Below are 24,111 nucleotides of genomic sequence, written 5' to 3'. Positions count from 1 at the left end.
GAATAACGTGTTCACAGTCAAAAGACAAACACTGTGTTGTGTTTTGATGAAGTGAACCGTCGGGGGAAAATTCAGTATTTGTTGTTTTTGAACTACATTTTTTGACTTGCAGATAACAACTCGTGCTAAACTGCTATTTGCATAGATACTACTGAGACATTATAGCAACCTGCCACAATCTGGATACTGATATTGTTCAAGTTGACCGAGTTGTTGTTTATTTTTTCATCACTAAAACTATCAGACTGCCACAGTTCAGAAAGAAAGCATACCTTTATTATTTATTATTCCATCATTCTTCCCTTGAAGGGAAATTAACTCATTAATTAAATGGAATTTAATTGAATTGTATCACTCTGTTGTTATTTTACATCACACACACACAGGCTAGGAACACACACACATATACACAAACAAGACATGCAGTCATGGAGTGATGTCAGAGTGAAGAGGCTGTTCATAGACAGGCGCCCCGAGCAGTTAAGGATTAGACGCCTTGCTCAAGGACGCATCGATACTGCCCAGGAGATGAACCGGCCCCCTTTTCAGCTTCCAAGCCACACTTCATACTAACTATATACTACGCTGTGCAGGTACTTGAACTTGAAATGGAATGTTAAGTGGATGATTAAGTGCCATCAGCATGCAGGCTTTATATCCATAATTATTGTACCAACAGGTTCCACTTTCAACAAAAGAAAGAGTTTTAGGGAAAACGTACAGATAGAATAATTTATTTATTTTTTACCTCCAGATAATGATCACCAAAAATAAAAACATGCTGAAGTTGAGTCATCTATTATTCAGCAATACATTCCAGTGAAGGGAAGTCACACATCAAACTTCCTCTCTGAAGATCTTTCTAAAAGTGGAAGATCACTGAGCTGGACAAGAGAGTTTTCCTTTTTCCTGACAGTGACAGAACTACTTGTCCCTCTGAAAACAGTCATGCACTCTACAGGCAAGAGGAAATGCATCTGGGAGGGTAGAAAGGGGTCTCAGGTGTCTAGCTGAGTGACAGACATTTCACTGACTGCATTCCCGGCTGAGGAAACAGAAGGGAACATCTTGTTCCTGACAACATATCAAAGGACCGTACAAATAGGCGAACAAGGCAACAATTCAATCAGGGATGTCAGAGGGGGGGGGGGAGTGCAAAAGAGATACAAAGAGAAATTTAAAATGACTGCAGACTACCAAAAGACTAGTAATTGTATCTGAAGGTCAACATGTCCTCCGTCACTATTAGTGTGGTATACTTGAATTAATGAGAGTGATGAATTACAAGGATAATTCTATACAAAATTTAGAACATTATGGTCGAGAAATCATCGGCAATGCAAAATAGAAGAAGTCTTTATTGAAACCTTTTGACAGAATTATACCAGCTTACTATTAAAGAACTTTACAGGAAAGAAAAACACAGAATTATTAGCAGTAGGGCTGCAACTAACGATTATCTTCTTTATTAACGAATCTGAAGAATATTTTACAGATGAATCTATAAAATGTCAGAAAATAATGAAAAATGTCACACCCAGCTTTCCTTAAATGTCCATGAGAAAAGACATTGGATATTATTTTTCTGTCAATCAACTAATTGATTAGTCAACTAATTGCAGCTCTAATTAGCAGTAGCTTGCCATTTGGAGGCCTGGGTTTGTACCTATATAAAGCTGTGTGTTGCAGTTGCAATCAAAAAATACACAGCTTGCTTTGAGTCTCTCTCAGATTCCAAAGTCATTTGTTATGCGCCACTAAATCAGACAAAGAAAAGGTGGCTCACCGAACTGAGCTCAATCTGCACGTCAAAAGAAAAGCCCCTAGGATCAATACATAAAAATGGATACCAATGTTATCAGTGCAACCCCCTGACAAACTACAGCTCCCTCTGTTTTCTTCACAACGAAAAGTGTGGGGTTTCTTCCAGCATGATGAACGATCACCCTACTGATGCAACCAACTCCACAGTATATCTGTGTATATATCTTCGACAGAAGTGAGGCCAACTTTCCAAAACTCGGGCAATTTGGCCGAGGAGAGATTCATTCGTTTTCCTAATGGCCAGTTGTTGGAGAGAAATGAACTAATGAATAAAATTAAGCATGTACCCTTTTTATAAATGTAGGTCACAGCTCCAACTTTGATTTTACAGAAAGCGACACCTGGAGCCAAACTTCTGTGATTTCTCTGCCTTTCTTACACACACTGACATGCACACAGACACACACATACAGGCACTGATGGTGTCTATGCATGCAAGTCTTTTGGAGTTGTGTGAATTTCAGAAACTTGTGTTGTTCAAGAGGGTCTGATCTGAACCATCAAAGCTGGACTTATTGGTCTTGAATGGTCCTGAATATCAATGTGTGATCCAAAGCTAAACTCCTGATCTGAAACTCTCTGCATGTACAAATGTGGAGCAGATAAAAGCAACAAATTCTGCCCATGATAGAAAAGAAATCGAACACATAGGTGAGCAGACATCAATATGTTATCATATCATCACAAGCAGGATTTTGTGACATCATGGTGCAATATGCAACTTACACAAGTGTGATGTAGAAACTTAAATCCTACTGTGCAAAAAAGCACTGATAAATTCAGTAAGGTAGGTAACATCTTGTGTCCAGCAGTTTTGAAACATTCGCACATTCACACAAGACACAAATGATTAATCAAAACAGTATTTTATGTTTTAAATGTGTGAAATGGATCCTTTTTTGGACCCCTGATCCTCCAAACTAAAAAGGAGAGTGATCTTGTCACAATGCACATCAAGCAAAGACATCCTTCCACACTCATAACACAGCACCTTAAATTATTTATAGGATCATAACGGCTTCATTCATTGTGTTGTTTATAACTGTACATATTGCACATTCATTGTCAGATGCCTGTGTATTGTGAAATATCATAAACTATAACATAAAAATGCAAAACCATGATTTGTGTGTTTAAAAAAAATGATGAATCAGGATTTGCATTTTGAAATCTCAACATATTGTGCATACAGTGTTGCTGTATGGTATCCGATCCAGTACTGCATGTGAACCTCCTCTAGCTTGTACCTCTCCAAGGTATTTGCAGTGACACCGATTCTCAGTGTATTCAGTCAATTATGTTCACATATAACAGTTTGACTCTGGTGTGATTAAAGCCTGAAAAAAAGAGACTCTCAAATAATAAACGCAGCATCGCAGTTCACCAGCCTCCTTCATTCTAATCAAGTCTAGGTGAAGTTCTCTCACTCCTCTTGACTCCACTACACGTTCTACTACAGCAGGACTGAGAACGATTACATCGCCCTCGCTGGCTGCATTACATCCCTCTCAGTGATGGATAGGTTTCAGCTGCTAGTTTGACTGAAAATGCCCCCAACAGGAGTGTCTGGTGGCCAGAGGAGTACACAGGGAGGAATCAATTATCTATTATGTTCAGCGGTTTTTGTGTGTCTGGGTGTGTGCAATTGGAAATCAAGATTGAAATTTCAGTAATTTGAAAAGATACTTATTGCAGGAGCTGTAAAGAAAAACCTCTGATGGCAAAGTAAACTGAAAGTTCAGTCTAGTATATATTTATCATTTAAAAAAAAAAACTTTCCCTTCATCCATGGCATTTAGAAGACATTTTGACAAAATGATGGCTACCACTAAGACATTTTCTATTCAGTGGGATGAAGTGATAAAGGTGAGGTTTTTTTTACATTATATATCTGTTCAGATGTATCTTCCACACATTATAGGTCTGTGATTTCAAATGCATTTCTAACTGTTGTAAAGACCTTTGCTTTCTGCGTAGTTATTGAATTTGTGGATTCAACAAAGGCTCATAGGTGTTAACATTCATCCCCAACTAAGCAGCGTGGAGTGAGGTTGTCAAAGTAAATTTTGTCCTTTGATGCAGGTAACCTTTTTCCTCTGGTGACTCACTGACTGTAAAACCCAGACTTAATAATAACAACTTGGGATATGGGAAAAAGGCACAAAATAGCCCTAAAATCTTTCTCTCTCTTTATATATATATAAACTTAAAAAAAAACCTGCCGACACAGACTTGGAATATGATGTAGTAACAGATCCCTGGCATACAATTGGACAACTCATATACAGAAGCTATACTCTCGGTCCAAACGTGCGTAAACAGCTGTTGCGCTTACCGATTCTGAGGACTTGTGTTGAGCTCAGGCCGAGCTGCGCCGCCAAGAGAAGACAGAAGAAAAGTCTTTTTCTGTCCTCCATAGTGCTCCAGGCGATCTCACCGCGTGTAACGACACCATGACAGAAAGAAACAGCCTCTATTCCTGCGTCGAAACACCTGACGTGCCATCATGCCAGCGCGCGACCCCAAGTTTTATTCCCAATTCGACGCTTTCCACTCTGCATCACTCCGTCGCACCGAGAGACGGAGAGAATGATGATCGCTTGTCACGTGTGTCCAACTTTCCTGTGCAAAAATCAATCCAAGTCACATCTTCTGCAGAAAAAAAAAACTGTCTGCTGAGGAAACAGTGTGCCAAAATAAGCACGTCCACTTTTACTCACTCAGTGCGCCTCCGAAGCGGCTGGAGCTGGAGGCAGTGAGAGCGCGCGAGTGTCAAGCGCGCAGAAATGTAATTGATTTCCGGTACGAGTTTTCAAACTAAAGTTGAATTTAAGTACTCGTCTACCTGAGGTATTGTGGAAGCAGACGCTTTTTTGACGTTAAATCACGTGTTTTTTGTTATTCCACTTCCCGTGTGATGTAATGTTTATGACTGGTATCAGCTTTGTGGCTACAGGTATTTTCTGTCCATCATGCATATTCGAACACTATTCTGACTTTATTTTACTCCACCTATAGATTTGTAGCGAGAATGATGGCCATCTTTTTTTGGAAATATAATAAATTAAATTAAAACTATTTTAAAACTATGTGTGTTTTTTTTTGTCTCTTCAAACTTGACAGACTGAATGTACAATGTTCTAATTCTGGTTATGTCTGGATAGTTTGGCTCCATTCAGTTTGGATTAAGGAGCAGATGGATTGGCAGCAGTTCTCTCCACCGGTCCTGATGAGAGGAGAATAATCTTCAGGTTACACAGGGCAGATGCCAGATTATCTCTCACTGCAGATGAGCGAGGTCTTTATCTGACTGGGTCACTGGATGCCTTCCCATGCTCAGTAACAACTCATGACATAGGCAAGAAATAATGTGAATAGAGTTCCCTGATGTGCTCTAACATCCACCCTAAGCATATTTAACATATTTATACCTGACTGAATACTGCACTTTCATTATTGTTTTTGTTGTTGGAGTAGCATACAACATAGTGATTTGTGTGGCTGGACGACATCAATTTACAGATTGATTTCTGTAGTTTGTTCACTCAGGACTGTTGTGTGATATTGTGACATTTGAAAAAGGCAAAGACTCCAGGTGCCAGCCATCTCACAGTCTTGCTGTCCTCAAGCCTAATCCGCATTACGTCAGAACTGACATTTTGTCTATCACAATTGTGTGTGAAGTCTCTTAAAGCAGGGAGAGCCAACGTGATCTGAAAAAAAACTAAAACCAACCTGGACCTCTGACAAACAGTCTATAGACAAACTTAATTAACTCAGAAAAGAAACCATCCAGCCAGACGGAGTCCTTGGGCAACAGCCCTAACACTAAACTCACCTGATATGAATACTGAGCAGAATTATCTCTCTGTAGAGTGGCTGGTAAATATCATGCATGTAAATGTGTACTGGAGCTGCAGAAGTACTTCATACTGAATTACCAATCAAAACAGAGAACTATATGGACACTGGAAAATCATTTTATTCAAACCGCATTGATCCATTCTGGTTGAACGGAATTTCAGAGCCATTTTCTCTTACTGTATACATTGGACTAGTTTACTTTGGAATGTATATGTGATGTATTTTACTTTATATCATGCTAGCATTTTACTAAATCAAGCATCCACTTCCTTTTAAAGTGTATATGCCTCTACTTTCAGAATAATTGTTCAGTTATCCATCACAAAGGATTGGATCATTCACTTGGTCCTTTGCAATACCTTGATTTCAACACAATGCAATAAAGTCTCCATATGAATCAGCAAACGTCACCTGACATCAATCCTTTTTAACTGAATCAACTGAATGTGATCTTCCAATAACCTCCTCTATGAGGCGGTTATCATAATAAAAATGCTAGGTCTCTAGCCAGTGTTGTAGAAGAGGAAAGTGGCCCTTTGACTTCAGTCATGTGTGTAAAAAGGAAAAAAAAAATCAGCACTTTCACACAAAACTAAATTTAGAAAATTTATTTTCACATAAAAATGATAATACTCCACAGTTTTATGTACGAACACAGTTTTTTAAAAGTACAAAGGGAGGAGTCAAAGGGGTTCTCACAGGATTTGCCAAGGCCAGGTGATTGTACCTCACAGTCTGAACGTCCCGGCTGGGCATCATCACCCAGAAAGCTAAAATCTAAGAAACCAACATCATAATAAAAAGACAATAACAACATCCAAAGTGTATTTCCCTCCACTCTCCTCACACTCGGAATTAGAATAGCTCACAGACCCCCCTCCCCACCCCCTCACAGTTAGGTATTAAGTGCATGTTCAATACATCCATTAAGGTGCGCATGACTGTGTTGAGCTCAATCAGCTGTTGCTGTGATGACACATAGTGAAACAGCACAGCCTGGTGGACACGGGAAGTAATGCAGGAGTGGGAAAGTGGGAATATACAGTAGTAGGGATTGATGTCAAATGGCATGGATGTTAAGTCCATCTCAGCCAGCCTCTCTGTGGTTGTGATGCTGCTTGACATGACAAAAAGGAAGGAGAAGGAGCTAAGGAGAGAGAGAGAGAGAGAGAGAGAGAGAGAGAGAGAGAGAGAGAGAGAGAGAGAGAGAGAGAGAGAGAGAGAGAGAGAGAGAGAGAGAGAGAGAGATAGAGAGAGAGAGAGAGAGAGAGGAGAAGAAGAAGAAGATGTCTGAATCTGTCAGAGGATGACAGGTCATCTGCGTGATGACCTCTTCTGCCTGGAGTCACTGTACAGTCACTAACATGGCTCTGTTGAATACCTCCATTCAAAATAACAAAGGAAATTCAAGTCAAACAGGATCGTTATAGGAATTATGCTGTTTATGAAGGATGTGGAGCATGAGGTGAGCATGGTCTCAGTGGGGGAAAAAAGGATCCAGTATATTAATGACCTTGATGAAGTTCATCACTTACCAAAAATAACAATGGCATTTTACTTAAGCAGGAAAATTAAGAGACTGGACATTCATGTGAAGGGCACAAGCGATTGCTCTGTCAAGCCTGTTTCTGGCACCAAAACCCGCAAAAGGTGGTTTGTAACACTGGACAGCTGAGAGCGTGTAAACATTAAAAAAATGACAGTATAAAGGCAATAATTAAATAAAGAATAGGTATTATTTTAAAAGGATATGCTAGGAGACAAAAGTGAGCTTCAAAACGTTTTCATACAAGAGGTTAATGGCACTCTATTATACTCCTGACTATAATACACCAATGTGCAGCTGATATTAAGTTAAAACAATAAAAAAAGCACAATAAAGCTAGTTGGATCTCACCATCTTTTATACAGCAGTCGTTTAGCCAAAAGCCCCTGAAGAGAAGTTCGGTAACACACAGCCCTTGAGTGTTAAAATACAAACACAGTTTCTGAATCAGAAAAATATAACACCCACATTCCTGTGTTGAAAAATAGACTTTTTTGGCCAGAAGATAACAGTTCAGTGATGGCATCTCTTCAGTGTGCACTGCCTTGAGTCTCTGTGTGACTGTGCTCCTGTTATTCACTTACAGTGTACATACACACATTTGCTTGCTTACTTTCGTGCACATGCAGTGCTGTCTTGTTCATATGTTCACATACAACTCCGCAGGTGCGTGTTATGCTTGGGTGTATGTCCAAAACAGTGAGGGCCATGTTTTATTACAGATTCATTTTTAAGCGGTTCAAATGAGAATCCATGAGAGTCCATTTTTACTTTCCCTTACTCACTTTGTGTTTCAGTACTTCAGGATTGTCAGAACAAGGGAGATGCAGGTGAGGTGGGAAGAAGAGGGTTGTGTAGTGATAAAGGGAGGACTGGCTGAGGTTTAATACCTTCTATACACAACTTCCTCCAAATTCTGCTTGTTTAAAGCTTGTATCCAATTTCTCCCCCATTTTCTTGCACTCCTGCTTTATGTAAAACATGGGGAAAAAAACACTATTCGTCTTCTTTCTTCGTCTCGTTTTCTACGATTCCCAATCAAAAGACGTCACTGTTGCACCCGTTGGCGAAGTCATCCCGCCGCACCCAAATGACATCATGGTCCTTGTTGGTGGCTCCCTCAACCGCACACTGCTTCAAGGGGGCGAGCTTTAGAGTCGGGTTTTGACAGTGGGACAGAGAGACACCGCAGGAGGTGAAGGAGTCCACCGAGCCCAGATTATCACCGTGCTTTAGTCGATAGACTTCCTCCTCCCGCGTTGCGTTCAGCATCATCTCACTTCCGGCCTCGGCCCGTCCATTCAGGTTGTGGCTCCTCATCGCTCTGCGTTGTAGGTCGAGTCCCTCCATCCTCCCCTCTAGGTTGCCTGTTTCTGCTGACGCGGCTCGTACGGACTTGCAGTACTCGTCGTCGTCACTCAAAATGTCCGTCTCCTTCACCTTCCCCATGTCGATGCCCTCACCCGGGTCTTCGTAGCGACCCAGGTCGAACTGCTCTTCCACCCAACGATCCGTATCCTCTCCTTGAGGTTTGTGGGATTGAGGAAGAGCATGCCGGTTCAGCAGCGGGTAGGAGGAAGGTTGGGTAGAGATGTGGGGGGTGTCTGAATCGTGGCTGTTGTTGTTGTTGCCATGGAAAACCAAGTCAGTGTCGATGGTGAAGCGGTTCCTCACCAGCTTCCTGCGGGTCAGCTTTCGTGATGGAGCTGAAGCTGAACAAAGAGACAAAGATAAAAGGACACCATATTTTTTATGACATGTAGAACCATTTAAAGCCCTTCTTGTCCTGTGAACTTGAAGTTAATACTTAAGCTCTGTCACCTGCTCTGTTCATGGCGGGCCTTTGCCCTTTGAGGGCACACAGCCGTTTGCCCCCAAACGGGACGTACTGCTGGTTGGGTGGTAGAGACTCTGTCTTGAGAAGCTGTCGGCGCTGCTTTTCCCTCAGGATGGAGTGGACTGCTTTCAGGAAGTCCTTCTTAATATCTGGAGAACTATATATTTCGAGGAAAACACAAGAACTAAAAATTACATTTAAAAGAGGGTCTTGCTTGATGTTGTTTACCTTCAGTTCAAATGTTTTGGATACATGTGTACAGTTTTTGAAAAGGAAAGAAAAACATACCTGCAGCACAACTGGAATATTCTTTCTGGTCTTCCTTCAGATTCAGATCTGGTGTGAACTATCTCACAAACCGCCGTACCCTCAGAGTCTGAGAGGAGAGAAAGAAGACAGATGTAATCTACATTTTTTTTTTTTTTAAAGCATTCAGTTAATTTCCATCATCAATTGTGTTCCCCTTCAACAGGCCATTAGGCAGATAAATGATAACACTTGGGCTCAATTGCCAGAGGGTGAATTAAGGTTGATCTAAGGTTTATGTCCCTGGGCGTTCCCTCAGATCAGTGGATGCTTCTCTGCTGGTTGTTCCTAGAACCCGGCTTGTAACCAAAGGAGACCGGGCCTTTGCTGTGCAAACCCCGAAACTGTGGAACTCTCTTCCTACTGATATCAGACTCACCAAATCTTTTAAATCTCTTCTTAAAACCTTCTTTTATAGGAAAGCGTTTATGAATATTTCATTTGATGCTAGGTTTTATCATTGCTCATTGGCCTTTTAATATTTTTTATTTATTTATTTTATCCTCCAGTGTTTATGTTAGATGCTTTCTTGATCCCACTGTCCAAATTGTCAATTCTGTTGTTTTGGGATGGTCTTATGTTCTTTTCTGGAAAGCACTTTGTAACTCTGTTAAGAAAAGTGCTATAGAAATAAATTGTATTATTTCTATTATTATCTAGGGCTGAGATGTGAGGATGATTGCAGGCAGACCCGCTAATGTAGTGTATCAGTTTTTGTTTATAAAAAGGTTATTGTTTAATTTGTGGGGAAGAAAAGCAGCAACACTGAATGGACTCCAGAGCCTTTGCATCCACTGTCAGAAAATATTGAGTCATCAGCAATAACCTCTGGTTTTGGTTAACAGACCACCCCTAATGATGAAAATTGTATTTTACTATGATAAAAATGAAGAAATCATTAATTCCTAAAGAACAATATGATTTGGTTTTTGTGCTTTAGTAAAATCTACTGAGGAAAGGAGCATAAATATAGTTCAGGCAGTACCCCAAAACTAATTGCAAAGCCCCCTCCCTTGTGAGGATATATAAACTAAGGATATATATATATATATAAAACACAGCCTTGTGTTGGAGATTCAACACACACAGAAATCACAAAATGTGTGATCCATGTATGCATGCATTAAGCACAATCTGTGGCTGTTGACAAATCAAAAATCCCTTCATAAGTTTCCCCACTGAACAGACTTTGATTATGGAGACATCTGGCTGACTGACAATATCAATGAGATCTAGGCTTCCCTAGCAAGACAAAACAGCGCCCGATAGAGCTTTGTCTAAGCCTTTCAGTTCGTGTCCAATACATATTTTAGACTAGAGAACGTATAATTAGTACGTTTTTCTGATGTAATTTGATTGTACAAGTCATCAATTCCAATTATGCTGCAGCTTTGTAGTCACTGAATATGTAAAAACATGAGAAAAAAAGAATGAAATGTATCACTGAGTTGGCACCTGCATTTACATGTTATATGCTTCTTTTTTGTATAGTTACTTAACAAACTAAATTAATTTGTTTGCTATATAGTCACTTGATGGTGTGAACTAACAATTTGATTGACCATCCGCTAAGATAGAACTGACCACAACAGCAATCCTAGTTTCTGAGAGACCAAGCTAGTCCTCAAAGTGCTATTAATACAAGGTTGAAAATAACATTTTCCGCATGTTACTTTATTTGAATGGACTTACTTGCGAGGGCACGGAGTTGCAGGGAGTCTGTTGCAATCATGTGACGGAAACGGAAAGGATCTTTCTCATCACTCACGGTCGCCCGGTGAGAGCCACCCTGGAAAAGAGAGTGTGGTTGGATACCTCACACATAACCACTGCAATACATCAACGTGACAGCAGAGAGCACAAGAGTGCAATGGCAGGAGGGTGGTTTAACAGACACAAAGATCATCTGTACTTTACTGTACAGTACTGTACAGGGGGACAGTAAAAGTATGCATATAAAGTCTCTTCAGTCTATTCAGTAGCCAAAAAACTCCCTCATTCCCTCACCTACCCTCATTCAATTTAAACTATTGTCCCATTTTGAGAGACATTAGCCTTCATTTAAATGGCATCAATGTGCCATCCAAAACTTAAAAAAAGTACTTAGAGGAAGCTCAGAGCCACAATCTGCACATTACATCCTACAACACATTGTTTCTCTGACTGAATTAATCAGCAGAAAATGGGAAAAACAGTACTTACGATTTTCCTCCGGTGCTTGGAGCTGTCTTTGTACACGAATACAACTGCTGTTTTGAACACTAAATGAGGAGAAGGGAGAGACGGAAACCATTAGAAAGGGTCTGTGTTCATTCACCGCACATATCAAAATATATTATCAAACAATAAAAAAGCATTTAATTACCCAATTTACTACAGTGACAGCTTGTCAATGGACGCCTTTAGTCACGTCTTTTGAGGAAAGACAGCCTCAAACTACTGCCGTGGTATATCAGCAGCCCAGAGGATGAAAATGGACCAAAGTCACGACATCGCATGCACAAAGCAACCACTGCCCCTCACTACGGCCTTGCCAGTTAAAGCTCTTATACCATGTGTATGCAATATTTATTGTCCAAAGTGTCTGAGCTGGGTACAATCTTAAGACACGGGGCACTTCTGGGTTGTGTGAGAATATTATGCTTTCCTGTCAATGTAAGGAGAACATGCTGCACTTCATGTGAAAAGTAAAAAAAAAAAAAAACAGATCCCTCGCTTTTTATGCCTGACTGGGTTTTCCATTTGCCAAGTCTATTTCCTTCCCTTCTGAAATAGCACCCAGAGTCACACTATGCATGACAATGTGGGATACAGTGAAGTGCCATGTGCCTGCGAGTGTTAAGATACAGTATGCAGCGATTCTCCGGAGCAGAGAATAGTACAGTAGCATTGCTATTTTGGCGCTGAGAAAGTTGTTACTGCATACTGTATATGTGGAAAATGTGTTTATTCATCTGTAAGAAACCGCCACACACTGTTTTACTGTTTAATGCACAGGGATGAAGGCTTTAAAGATCATCTGTCCATCTGAAATCCTGCAGATGTGACAGGATTTTCAAAGTTATATAATGTTTTGAGCAACCCAGTGCACAGAGATGAAAAAAGGCACTTCTTTTGTGTCAACATTCCTATTGAAGAATTTCAACAATTATAACTCATAATGTACGCCATGTGGATCATCAGTTTATAAGCTGCAGTCCATCCAAACCAAGTTTTTAGCATGTCTTTCAAATATCATTATGATATATTGAGATTGGCTGTTGAATTTGATTGCACTGGACATAGTTAGGTGAATCTAAAAAAGCCTTTAAATGCATGAAGAATACTTTTAGTGTTGCTGTAATTATATAAACGGTCTATCTCTGTGCAGGCAGCTGAAACTTTCTAGACATGTATGGAGGGGGGAATATTTAAATCCAAGAAATTCCTATCTAAAGGGAAGACAATAGTAGGGTAGAATAAATTCCACAACATTGTCCAAATTCCACATTAACCCTTACCAAAAGCAGCTAAATCAGGGTCCTTTTTGTTCTTGACCAAAGAGCCTGGAGGGTTGATCCACACCACAGTAGAATGTAGCAAAAGATCCCCCATAGAAAGGTCAGCCACCTGAGAAAAATAAAAGTAACAAAACAGATTATTAAATATTAATTTAAGTTACCGGGTAATCTATTGGATATGTAACCGTGAATAAAATGGGCATTCATCATGTTCACCTCTTTTCTATCTGCGGTCTGTTCGTTGATGAGCTGGTCAAAAACTGCTCCGTACTCTTCATGAAGTTTTTGCATCTCATTGATGTGACTGGCAACTTTGTTCATCGCCTTCATTGCAACTAAATGGGACAAACATTCATCATCTCAAAAACACCACCATTTCTTTTATCCTCATGAATTACAGTTCTATGGATATAGAGCTGATATAAAAGTTTCACATATGGTATGTCGTATGTTCCGATTTAATGGCCGGATCTCAGTATTGGCTGATATTCACCTTGTTGAATGTGCATTAATTTGACATTTACAGATGGCAGTGGCTTATGTTTAGGTTAAAATGGCTTTTTTTTTTTTTTATAAAGGATATTTTTCATTTGAAAGAAGGCTGCATTCAAAACTGTGTCTTAAATCTGTATATATTTGAATTTGTGCTCATTCAAAGATAGTCTAATCAACTTCAGTCATTTATTTTGTTTTATAATGAAGATTTATTTCCTTGGCACAAAAGGGTGAATAAATGACAAAAACAAAATCGGCCAAATTGTCGGGCCAGATTTTCACAATCAGTGCATCACTAGTTTTTTAGTTTTAGTTTAGCGCTATATCAAAAAGTGCATTGTGAATTAAAAGAAAAAATAGAAACTGGCTTACCGTCTAGGTGGTAGTGCTCCTCACTGTCAGGGTCAGTGAGAGAGTAGAGCTCCTTTAGCAGCAGTGGATACTTCAGGACCCTCTGGATGGGTTTGATCAGGTACGACTCCAGAGTGGAAGAATGTTGCTGTCTGGGGTTTCTCTCAGCCAGGAAAGCCTTAAAATCTGGGTCGGTCTTTGCTGGAGGAGCAGAAATATGAGCATTCACTCAATTTTTTACAGTTGGCAAGAAACTACAAGGAGAACTTGCATCTTAAGATGAAAAACTGTAAACAGGTGACTATAAAAGTTTCTGTCAGGGAAGCGACCCTAGCGGTAAATGCAGAACTCAAGGTTATGTCTCGTTGTGTGCTATTTCTAGTTGAAGTTCGGCCCCTGTGCTGCAGAGCCATTACATTTTACCTTTAGCCAAGACCTTTGGGACCTTGGTATGGCTGGCGCAGAAGGCGCTGTAGATCTTGAAGCGATCAGCATAATACAAGAAGGAACCACCCAAGGAGAACAGCACTTTCTGCGGAAACAAACGGGCATGTCATGCTATCACAATTGAATTATCTTTGCTTTTAATAAAATAGTGTGCCTGGGTAAATGGAAATGTCTTATTTGAGTAACAACCTCCCCTCACCTTAAACTGTTCCACCCTTTCCAGTCTGTCCAAATCTGGCACCAGTCTGATCCCATCTTCCAGTGTCTGGAGGAACTCCACCTGGAACTCCACCATCTCCCCGAGGTTACCGAACAAAACGTCCAGCTACAACACATGCAGAGCATCATTCTGACATGGTTGCTATCATAAGAGCAATGTTAAGGTTATGTCTATTAACAACAATTCATGTACAGTATTTCTTTATTCTTCAAGTAGCAAGTACCTCATCTTGTGTCAGGAAGCTCTCTTTCTGCAAAGGTGTCAAGTAGCACTCTATTAGGCAGCTCAGGTCCTGAAAAAGACAAGGAGTACGAACAAGATGAGCCTGTGATCAGATGTTCAAGGAGGAATGGAGAAGGGCACGCGTGGGTGTCTTTGGATGTGAAGGCTGTTTAATGTGCCGTCATTGCTGAGAATTTTAAAATAACAAAGATATCATCTCCCACAGGTAACAGTTCACCATGACACAAAATGCATGTAGACGTTCTACATTCAACTTCCATTATCATCAAGCAGACACAGATATGGATAGCTGACTCGTTGTTTTGCCTTAAAAAATCAATCGAAATGCTCCGGCAGAGCTTGTACTGACTTTGACGTAAGTCTTCTCTGTCTCCACCAGTTCATTGATGACCTTGCGGAGTTTGTCTGCGTGGGAGAGCTGCCTCTGAGTGGCTGTGCCTGCTGTGGGCGGCAAAGCTGACACAGGGCTCGGGGAGAGGGATGATGAGGAAGACGACGAGGAGGATGACATAGGGCACTCCAGGGGATTCATGTCATGGAGACTGCGACAGAAAGCAGTGACCTGTTCTGTGCTCTGTACAGAAAGAGACAAACAACATAATTCATAGGATTTCTTTAAGGGTCATTTTATGTCAGAGAAGCTTGAATTAGTATAACATGTAAAAAAAACAGTAACAAGTATTGATTCACCTAAGAGGGACTGTAAGAGGAAAGGGAAATACAACCAAAAGCAAAAAAAATCACACGAGCCAGGGGCGTAAACTGTGGCTGAATACAGATGTCCACCTGCCGGAAATACGAACTGAGCCCTGGCAGACTTCAGTCATATGTACTGTGATGTGTTCACTGTCATCAAGTCAAGTCTGACGAGAGACAATAAAGCCGCTGAAAGACGGACCTCAAGGCTGTTTCACTCTTTACTGTGAAAATGTTCATGCAACACTATCATGTATCACAGTTTTTTAGTGTTCAATTGAAAAACTATGTCATGTCCATATTGCACTGAATTGTGGGTAATTAAATCAGTGAAGTATGGTGAAGTCAGCACCCTGAGCAGGCTCTTTGGAAGTCATAAAGTGTACTTCAGGCCCCTTGTGGGCTTGATGAGTTGTAGATGTAGAAGCCCTAAGCACTCACATACTTCCCCTGAATGTGTCGCAAAGTCTGTGAGTCGCAAAGTCTGTGAGTCTCCAAGCGAGGTAAAGTTCAGACATTTGGATTGAACCTGTGTGTGTGTGTGTGTGCGTGTGCGTGTGTGTGTGTGCGTGTGCTTGTGCGTGCGTGTGCGTGTGTGTGTGGAGGAGGGCCCCTTCCCTACTCATACTTCCATCGCCTTTGCTCGGACCACACCCATCTTTGAACTCAGCTTTCATTATTATCTGAACTACACACCTTAAAAGTTTTCGTAACTGCATCTTTCACAGTTATCTGCCCAGGGGCGTAAAGTCGGGGGGGCTTGCTCATATCACACCCATTTCTGAACTCATTGCAATCTCGACCGCATAGCTACCTGTTTCATGACTGTATCTTGCACAGTTATGACGCTATCACAGTAACAAAATATGTCCACAGACAGGCACACCTGGCAATATACTCTAAACAGCCTCTGTGTAAGTTCCTGCAACAGTGGGTGTACCCAGGACCACATCTTGCCATGATGAGACACCATGTCCATCCCGATACATACAACAAACTGGAAATTTTGCATCTCCAACCAAACGTTCATTCTTGCAAAGCCTGTCATAACAACACCCAATGACATCCCTTTTATCAAAAAATACCAAGCGTGAGCAGACCTGCCAGGCCAAACTGGTACAGTAGTAAGGCTAATGTTAAAGGCTATACAGACCATTTTGTTGATATTGCTGCTACTCAAACTAAAAAGTCATACATCCCATTTTCAGTACCAGGCTTTGCAAAGTCAGGGTCAACAAGTTACATCTGTATCATCAGCCATACTGAGTGATTTAAGAACGACAAACTGGAACCCACGCAGGTTCTGTAACCGTTTCTTCCATAGTCTCAAGGCTGTGAAGGTGAGTGTAACAGTGCGTAGGAGAAGGAAAACTAAAGAAAGGGACGGAGAAGAAGCGTCATCAAAAGTCAGAGCCTCAATGTGTTGTTATGAAAAATGTGCCGTGAGTAATACAGCAACTACTTATTCCTACAGTACCAAAAACAATTATTAATCTTTCAAGGGTCTGTAAATACAACCTAATAATGTACTTCCTGTTTACATTGTCTCAAGATTCATATCAAACATCAGTGAATCTGTTGTTTCACGGGATTGTTTGCGGGCCAAGTTCAGGCTAGTTGTTGCTACGACTGTGAGGTCTATTGAGAAATCAAAGAGAAGTGTACATTTACATCTTTACACCGTCTCTACTCAAGAACGTGTACAATAAAGAGACGATTAGAAAAAATAATCTTCAAATATAGGGGAGAGGAATAAGCTCAGCCCACACACTGAACACTAATTGTATGGGAATCATGGTCCACGTCTCATTTAATCAGTTCAAACTCCTATCTAAGACCAACAATACTGTATGAGCTTAATTCTCGCCCTAACAAAACTCTCCTTAATTGTACTGTAAGTGACTTTTATAAAATAAACCTTTAAAGAAATGAAAAGCTGTGATTTGGTAAGGAAAGACAATTACTTGGCATGTTCTTTCTTGTGAGATATTTAAGAATCAACCAAACGAGCACAATGAAACTAGAGCTGCAATGATTAGTCAACTAATCGATTAGCCGACATGAATCAAAGTAATTTTTCCTGCATAATTGGACAAAAAAATGCTGTTTTCGGCCTCTGTGATGGCCTTTTTTTCACTGTTTTCTAAGATTTGATAGACCAAACAATTAATCTGGAGAATACTAAGTAGATTTATTATTAAACCACCACAGTGAGGCACAAGTATAGGCACAGTGAGCCATTGCAGTGGAGCTATGTTGTGTGCAGCTGATCAGAAATGCAGAAAACACTGACGAGGAGCAATCAGATTTTTCAGTCATCGTTTAGTTTGATGAAATTAATGCTTCTAATTCAACCCTGCAGTTATTTATAGAAGTACTTTTGCTAATGTATGTCACAAAAAAAACATTTCTCATCTGTGTGGAGTCAGTGAAAGTGTTTATGAATTGTAATCTGTGACAACACACTGCGCCTGCATGTGTGCTTCGGACTGATTTGCAGATTTACAGACAGCTGGTCAGCCGCAGGACATGGATTGTCTTTGCTGATTCCATGGCTTGTCTCCTGTTGGGCTGCAGCGATGACAATCTCAATTTTCCATAGTGGTATTCAAATCGGTTTCGCAACATTTGAGACAACACACACACACACACACACATACACTAGTTAAGATGAGCTCCTTCAGTCATTTAAGGGAAACTACAACAACCACCACAAAATAAACACATGTAATGTTGCATATGTAATGCAAGTAAAATAAGCTTATCATCAGACTAAATCCTTACTAACGGTGAAGTCATTCTTGCTTAATTTAATGTTAGGACAATAAAAGAAGTATCTGCATAGTCCAGAATTTAAATCTCCCCCCAAAAACACCCGTGCAGGGATCAATGTGCAAACAAATACACTGTGATCTTGCCTTTTCATTTCTATACACACAAAAGCAGAGCAATCACATCAAATCTCTTCCCACTGGAAAGCGAGATCTTGCCCTTGACAGTGACAGCAAAGTGACAGAGCAGCGACGGATAGAGATGACAGTGGACAGATGACAATGGAGGGACGAGGTGAAGAGGGGTGGTTGCATAATGCTTTACCACCACAACCAATTAAGACTATGCACAACTTTCCAATCTGAAACTTATTTATAAAACAGGTAGGATACACCAGTGGATAACACAGACAAATTATACATGTCAGTAATTAGCCTTTTTAAATTAAATTTGAGATAAGCAACGCTCAAATATCATTAATTGCATTGTAAATATCTAAACAACTGAGCCCAACTGATATGTCAATTGAGTTGTAGCGCACAGTAATGCTTGTTTAATGAAACCATGCATATTTTATTATTTCCATTAACATATAAAAAAGAAATAGGATGCTATGATATGGCTGGAACACTTGCAGTTTGTGTAATCACGATGAGTGATCAGTCACAAATTTTCTATTAACTGTTCCCACCTCTTACCAACCATCACATAATCACTGACCTCTGCAGGATCATATACACAACACAAGTCATCACAGACACACACACACACACACACACACATATCTGACTGCACGGCTCACCAGCTGTAGCATATCATAGATGGATTCGGTCGAGCGTCTGGAGTTTCTGCTCCTCCCAAAGGTTGCCATGCTGGCAGGTCAAACAGAGTTCAATGAGAAGTCAGGTGTCCGTTTCCTGTCCTTTTTTTTTCACCAGTCCAAGTGACTTTCACTCCACGCCACTACTCTTTCCACCGAAGCGTACAACTGACGCACTGTTCAGGATGTATGGATATTAAACGTGTCCAGCCAAACCTATCAAAACTGTAAATGTAAATACCTGCTCTTCAACTTTCACATTGCTCTGCAAAACACTATTGCAGTTAAAATCATGAGTTGCAGCTGCAAAAAAAATAGGTGAGATCGACTAAAACAGATTGAAGTAAACAACAGTGCTCTCATGTCACCTTATCCTAAAACGTCTATCCAATCAGCCTCTCTGTCTCTATCACCCGACTGCCTCTGCATGATTCCCTGTCATCTATCCATTTCCAGTCTCTCTTCTTCTTCTCTCTACGTCCTTGTGGCCAATCTCACTTCTGTCCAGGTGTTTGTGAGTAGCAGCAGCGGCAGCAGCAGCAGCAGCAGCAGCAGCAGCAACGGAGAATACAACATCAAATAACAAGATCAAACATCACACCCTCACGAGAGATGGAAGAAATGAGGGGAGGAGAAAGGAGGGAGGACAGAAGGGGAGGTGAGGAAGCAGTGGGTGGTGTGAGCCTAATAGGAATAAAGGAACAGCATGAAAAGACAACAGGCATGTCTCTCTCACTCACTCACTCACACTCTCTCTGTCTCTCTGTCTCTCTCTCTCTCTCTCTCTCTCAGCGCAACTCAGGCTTGAGAAAGGACAGCAGCCTTAGGTAAGTACGAGCTCATGTTTTAAAACAATTCTCTGAAATTCCACAAGCATCAACCCAAGCAAGCAAGATTATGTGATTGAAAGGAAAAAATCTGGAAACAAATTTGAAACAATGACATACCCAGCAACATAAGAAATGTCCTGATGCACCACACATCTCCTTCTGGTAGCCAAAGCAGCTTGAAGTACATTCTACAGATGATATTTGATTTCAGGTCTGACTGGAAGTTCAAGTTCTCATACTGTGCCGTAATTGCTTCCATCTAAAGCCTGAGATTCACTTTGAAGCGCTACCCTTGCCAATCCAATGATGGCTCACCATACCACACCTGCTGCACACTTGTATGTTCTGAGAAACAAGAGTTACATAATACTTATGGGAATCAATTTACAGTACTGAGGGCAGAGATAAGAGAAGAATGTAAAGGCGCCTGAATATGAGGGAAAGGTCAATACTTTTCTTCTCTAAAGCAGAAATTTCAATTGATTTTTTCACAAGTTTGTTTGCTCACGAGTTGAAAAATATCTTTGAAAGATCTGTAAACTTTTGTTGAACGCAAGTCTGGTTTTAATGATGTACATCAAGACCTTACAAATCAGTTAATTAGCATGGGTACACGTACACACACACACACACACACACACACACACACACACACGTGACAAAGACAACAGCTTAGCAGAGAAGATATAAACAAACAGTGCGAGGCAGGCAGCAAGTAAATAAAAAGTTCTTCAGCAGCAATACCTTTTTCTCTAGTCAGTCCAACACATGCATTTCCTAACCCAGAGACGAATCTTTACCCTTTTACAAAATGTACTACATTGCAGACCCGCCCTTCAGATCAGAGAGACAGAAGTACAGCGCAGGGGAGGAGCGTGGAGACAAGCACAAACCTGCTCACACACCCGTCAGCTGAAACCATGTAGAGCGAGAGCCAGGACAAACAGATTACACGTATCCACATAACCTGGTAGACAGAAAAATCACATCACACACATTTACACACACTTGGTTTACGTATGTAGTGACATGTCTTATTATATTATATTGATTGCATGTACTCATACTCATGAGCAGACATGCATATGTCAATGTCAATGAACACAGAGGGGAGGGGGTCTTCAAGTTTAGTTTCATCTGAAATCAGGGAAACAGGCAAATCCATAAATCCCTACGAGGAATGATGGGATATACGGCATGACAGAGAGCGAGAGGGTTTAATCATTTAATCTGAAGTGAAGGGATGATTATGTTATGACATGAGTCTTCACATATCTAATGCATGAACATTTAGACTTTGAGGCAGTTCATTTGCAGTCTGCAAGCTTCCTCCTACGGTGTCGATTGCAAGGCTATTTTTCTTTTTTTAAAACAGTAGTGGTTACCCGGCATTAAAAATAAACAATTCAGATTTATACATTTAAATGAATCTACACAAAGGGAATATATATATATATATATATATATATATATATATATATATATATATATATATATATATATATATATATATATATATATACGGTATATTACACACAAAGGGAATAAAATCTATAAAGGTCTAAATGCTGAAATGTTCCAATCCATATTGGTGATCATACTTGACTAATTTTGAACCAGATCTGTTCTTGGTTGCATGCTCAGTGACAGAAACAATATCAGTCTTGCAGGCTTCATGAATCAGCATAGTGCTCCCTCTAGTGGAAAACTGCGAGATGACAGCAACAACTAGAACAAAGATGCAGCTCTTTCTACCTCTATATAGTGTAGTTAGTAGTAGACATCACAACCGTACAGAAGTCCTGAAGGCTGATTTAAAGGCACAGTTTCTGAATACCTGCTGTGTGTGTTTCTCTGTGGATTGAGCATTTTAATACTTTAACAGCATTTATATAGCACCTCGACCTGCTTTATAATAATACAAAAAAAGACATGGAAATCTTACTTTTTTACAATATGGGGCCTTTAAAGCGAAAGATACTGACTTAAGGACACACTGAATTTATGGATTCTTAGTAGTCAGTAACTACATTAAACAAATGCACTGCAAGAAGCGATTTAATCTGAATTATACTATAAGGACTCAATCAACACGAATCTTGATGAAAACTGCCCCCTCCTCCCTTGACACCCTGAATAGTGCATTTCCAATTTCATATACCCCTAAGCCAAACTGATGGGGGTTTGTAAATTATAACCAGCACTTGTCAGTGAAGCTGACTACACCTTGGAGAACACTAGCAAATCACAGTCATTTCTATTATCGCCGTTATCACAAGCAATCACCGTTTTATTCTCCGGTTGGTTTTATCAAATTGAGGAGGTGGGCTCTGTACTTTGTCTAAAATAATGAACCTCCCTGTTTCCTCCGGCTAGCCAGACACTCATTTATCTCCACTAAATGATGTGAAACACTGCTGAGAATGAAGTAATTAGAATGTGGTGATAATTAAAATTGTCCCACTTTGCCTTTTTTCCTCAGTCTTGCCACCATGTAACCGCAGGCGGTGGGTGAAATGAGGTAAGGCACAATTTTTCAGTACTTCTGGAGGTTTTCCAAAAGGCTCTCCAAAGAGGAATGGGGAAACAAAACCACGCTCAACATGAGCAAAAAAAGAGCAACCAACATTTAAGAGGATAAATAACACAATTTTGGGTTTTCCCTGAGACTGTGGAAAGTTTGGATTGTAGTTTGTTGACAGCAGAAAGTGCCTCAGGCTCAGGTCAGGGGCGGGCAGGCCCACAGGCGGCTAGGGAGCCGAGCTGTTCAAGCCGACAAAAGCCTCATGTTGTTTATGGTAAGGAGGCGCAGCAGGGGGTTAGTGAGGAGAAGGAGGGTAAACAAGGACAGGAAGTCACAAGGAAACTGGAAGGACGGGAGAAAAGAAAGAGCAATCAAAACAAAGATAATGAGAATCAGAAAGGATAAACCGAGAAAAAAAAAAACACTGAGCTGTCATGTCTGACAAGACATGGTCACATTTTTGCTCTTAATAATGTGACAATAAATCAAGTAGACAAGAAAAAAGAAGGGTTAAGAAAAAAAGAAGGGTTAAGAAAAAAGGCAGATGAAAAGGTGAGGCCAAAATAGACAGCAGATGGAAATTAGGAGAGAAACAAGACAGCACACGTTAGACTGGAGCAGGAGGTGAGAGACTGAAAGGCGAGATGAAGATCCTTTCAGAGCTTTCTTGTTCTGATGTACTGTTTTACCCTGTATTTTCTTGCTTGCAGAACTGTTTTCCCTTATATGTGTGGAACAGTATCATATAATAAACCAAAGAGCACATGACTAAGCATTAAAGGGATAGTTTGGCCTTTGGGAAGTGGGGTTGTACGAGGTACGTAGTGTATTAATAAATGACAGTTAGCACGGCGCCAGTTTGGAAAAGCTGACAGGAGTACTGACATGGAAGCTGCCATGGCAGCATCTGCAGCAAAACGTACTTTACCATGCCGTCAGATAGCCCTTTCCTTTGGCACTACATGTTCTCAATGTATTTCTACGCATAAGCACAACTGGGCCACGCACTGTATTCACGCCGATGACCAGCTGTATGAGTCAGACTTTCCGCAGTTTATAAACAAATACACAAACAATAATGATGTAAAAAAAATACTAGAAAATAAAAAAAGAGGGATTATGAGAGTGACGACGAAATTCTGTTCACTGCAGAGACAAAAGGATCCCATTACGAACCTGAGAATACTAACTAACTGTTATTATAAAGAATTGAATAATAAATAATTCTAAAATATTGTAAATATAGTGTGCATGTAAACTGAAATTGATTCTTTTTTTGGTGTGCCTTTTAAAAAATATATATATATTTAGTTGCTGCCCTCTGCAGTGTGGCAACCGTTATCTAGTGTAGGTAATATACTATCGAAATGACTATCGATAAGTACTTCATACAACCCCACTTCCAAAAAGATGAATTACCCCTTTAAACACCAAGCGACAACATTACAGTCAAGGCAAGGAAATATCCTCTTTTTAAAGCCTTCATCATTGTATCTCTAAGGATGTTTCGCATGTCGAATCTAGTGATGTAACACATCATCAGCCAACCTATTTGTTGAGTGAAAAAAACATACTTTTCATTTTGTGCTGACTGAAGACTTGATACCTGTTTTTCCTTTTTAAAGTGAGTTTCCTTCGCTGTATAAAAGGCACGGACACACATGCGTAAGATAAACATTCACCTCACGTTCACTTCCATTAGCTGCCGATGCATGCTGCATTTTGTGTGTGCTACTGTTTCACTTGTTACAATAGATTCAAATGGATTTTCGTCTTGCAGGTAGAAACAATATGAGCTTAAAATATGTAAAATCCTTTCAAATATTAATATGGAGC

The 24,111-nt window shown here is 40.3% G+C and overlaps 2 protein-coding genes across 4 annotated transcripts in view; both read right to left on the bottom strand.

Moving 5' to 3' along the window:
• The window catches only part of grik1a (glutamate receptor, ionotropic, kainate 1a), a gene marked incomplete at both ends in the record, with an annotated part of 38,555 nt that extends 34,278 nt beyond the window's left edge, over positions 1-4,277 (bottom strand). For 2 of the 3 annotated variants that reach the window (XM_083927591.1, XM_083927592.1), the window contains one exon: positions 4,160-4,241. In XM_083927591.1, the coding sequence (XP_083783717.1) occupies positions 4,160-4,241 (82 nt within the window). Of the gene's footprint in view, positions 1-4,159 lie in introns of all 3 variants that reach the window. The other variant, XM_083927593.1, reaches the window with a different exon arrangement.
• Positions 4,278-6,285: 2,008 nt separating this feature from the next.
• tiam1a (TIAM Rac1 associated GEF 1a) overlaps positions 6,286-24,111 on the bottom strand; it is a 56,285-nt gene continuing 38,459 nt past the window's right edge. The window contains exons 18-29 of the mRNA XM_083926390.1: positions 14,983-15,207; positions 14,614-14,682; positions 14,370-14,495; positions 14,147-14,255; positions 13,745-13,924; positions 13,094-13,212; positions 12,878-12,986; positions 11,580-11,638; positions 11,070-11,166; positions 9,360-9,447; positions 9,056-9,228; positions 6,286-8,946 (exon numbers count right to left, since the gene is read on the bottom strand). Coding sequence (XP_083782516.1) covers positions 8,273-8,946; positions 9,056-9,228; positions 9,360-9,447; positions 11,070-11,166; positions 11,580-11,638; positions 12,878-12,986; positions 13,094-13,212; positions 13,745-13,924; positions 14,147-14,255; positions 14,370-14,495; positions 14,614-14,682; positions 14,983-15,207 — 2,028 coding nt within the window. The 3' untranslated portion in view covers positions 6,286-8,272. The remainder of the gene's footprint in view (positions 8,947-9,055; positions 9,229-9,359; positions 9,448-11,069; positions 11,167-11,579; positions 11,639-12,877; positions 12,987-13,093; positions 13,213-13,744; positions 13,925-14,146; positions 14,256-14,369; positions 14,496-14,613; positions 14,683-14,982; positions 15,208-24,111) is intronic.

The sequence above is a fragment of the Echiichthys vipera genome (assembly GCF_963691815.1).
Source record: "Echiichthys vipera genome assembly, chromosome: 14".
NCBI classification, from domain to species: Eukaryota; Metazoa; Chordata; class Actinopteri; order Perciformes; family Trachinidae; genus Echiichthys; species Echiichthys vipera.
The sequence above is the reverse complement of the archived record's forward strand: the minus strand, read 5'-3'. Positions and strand labels throughout refer to the sequence as shown.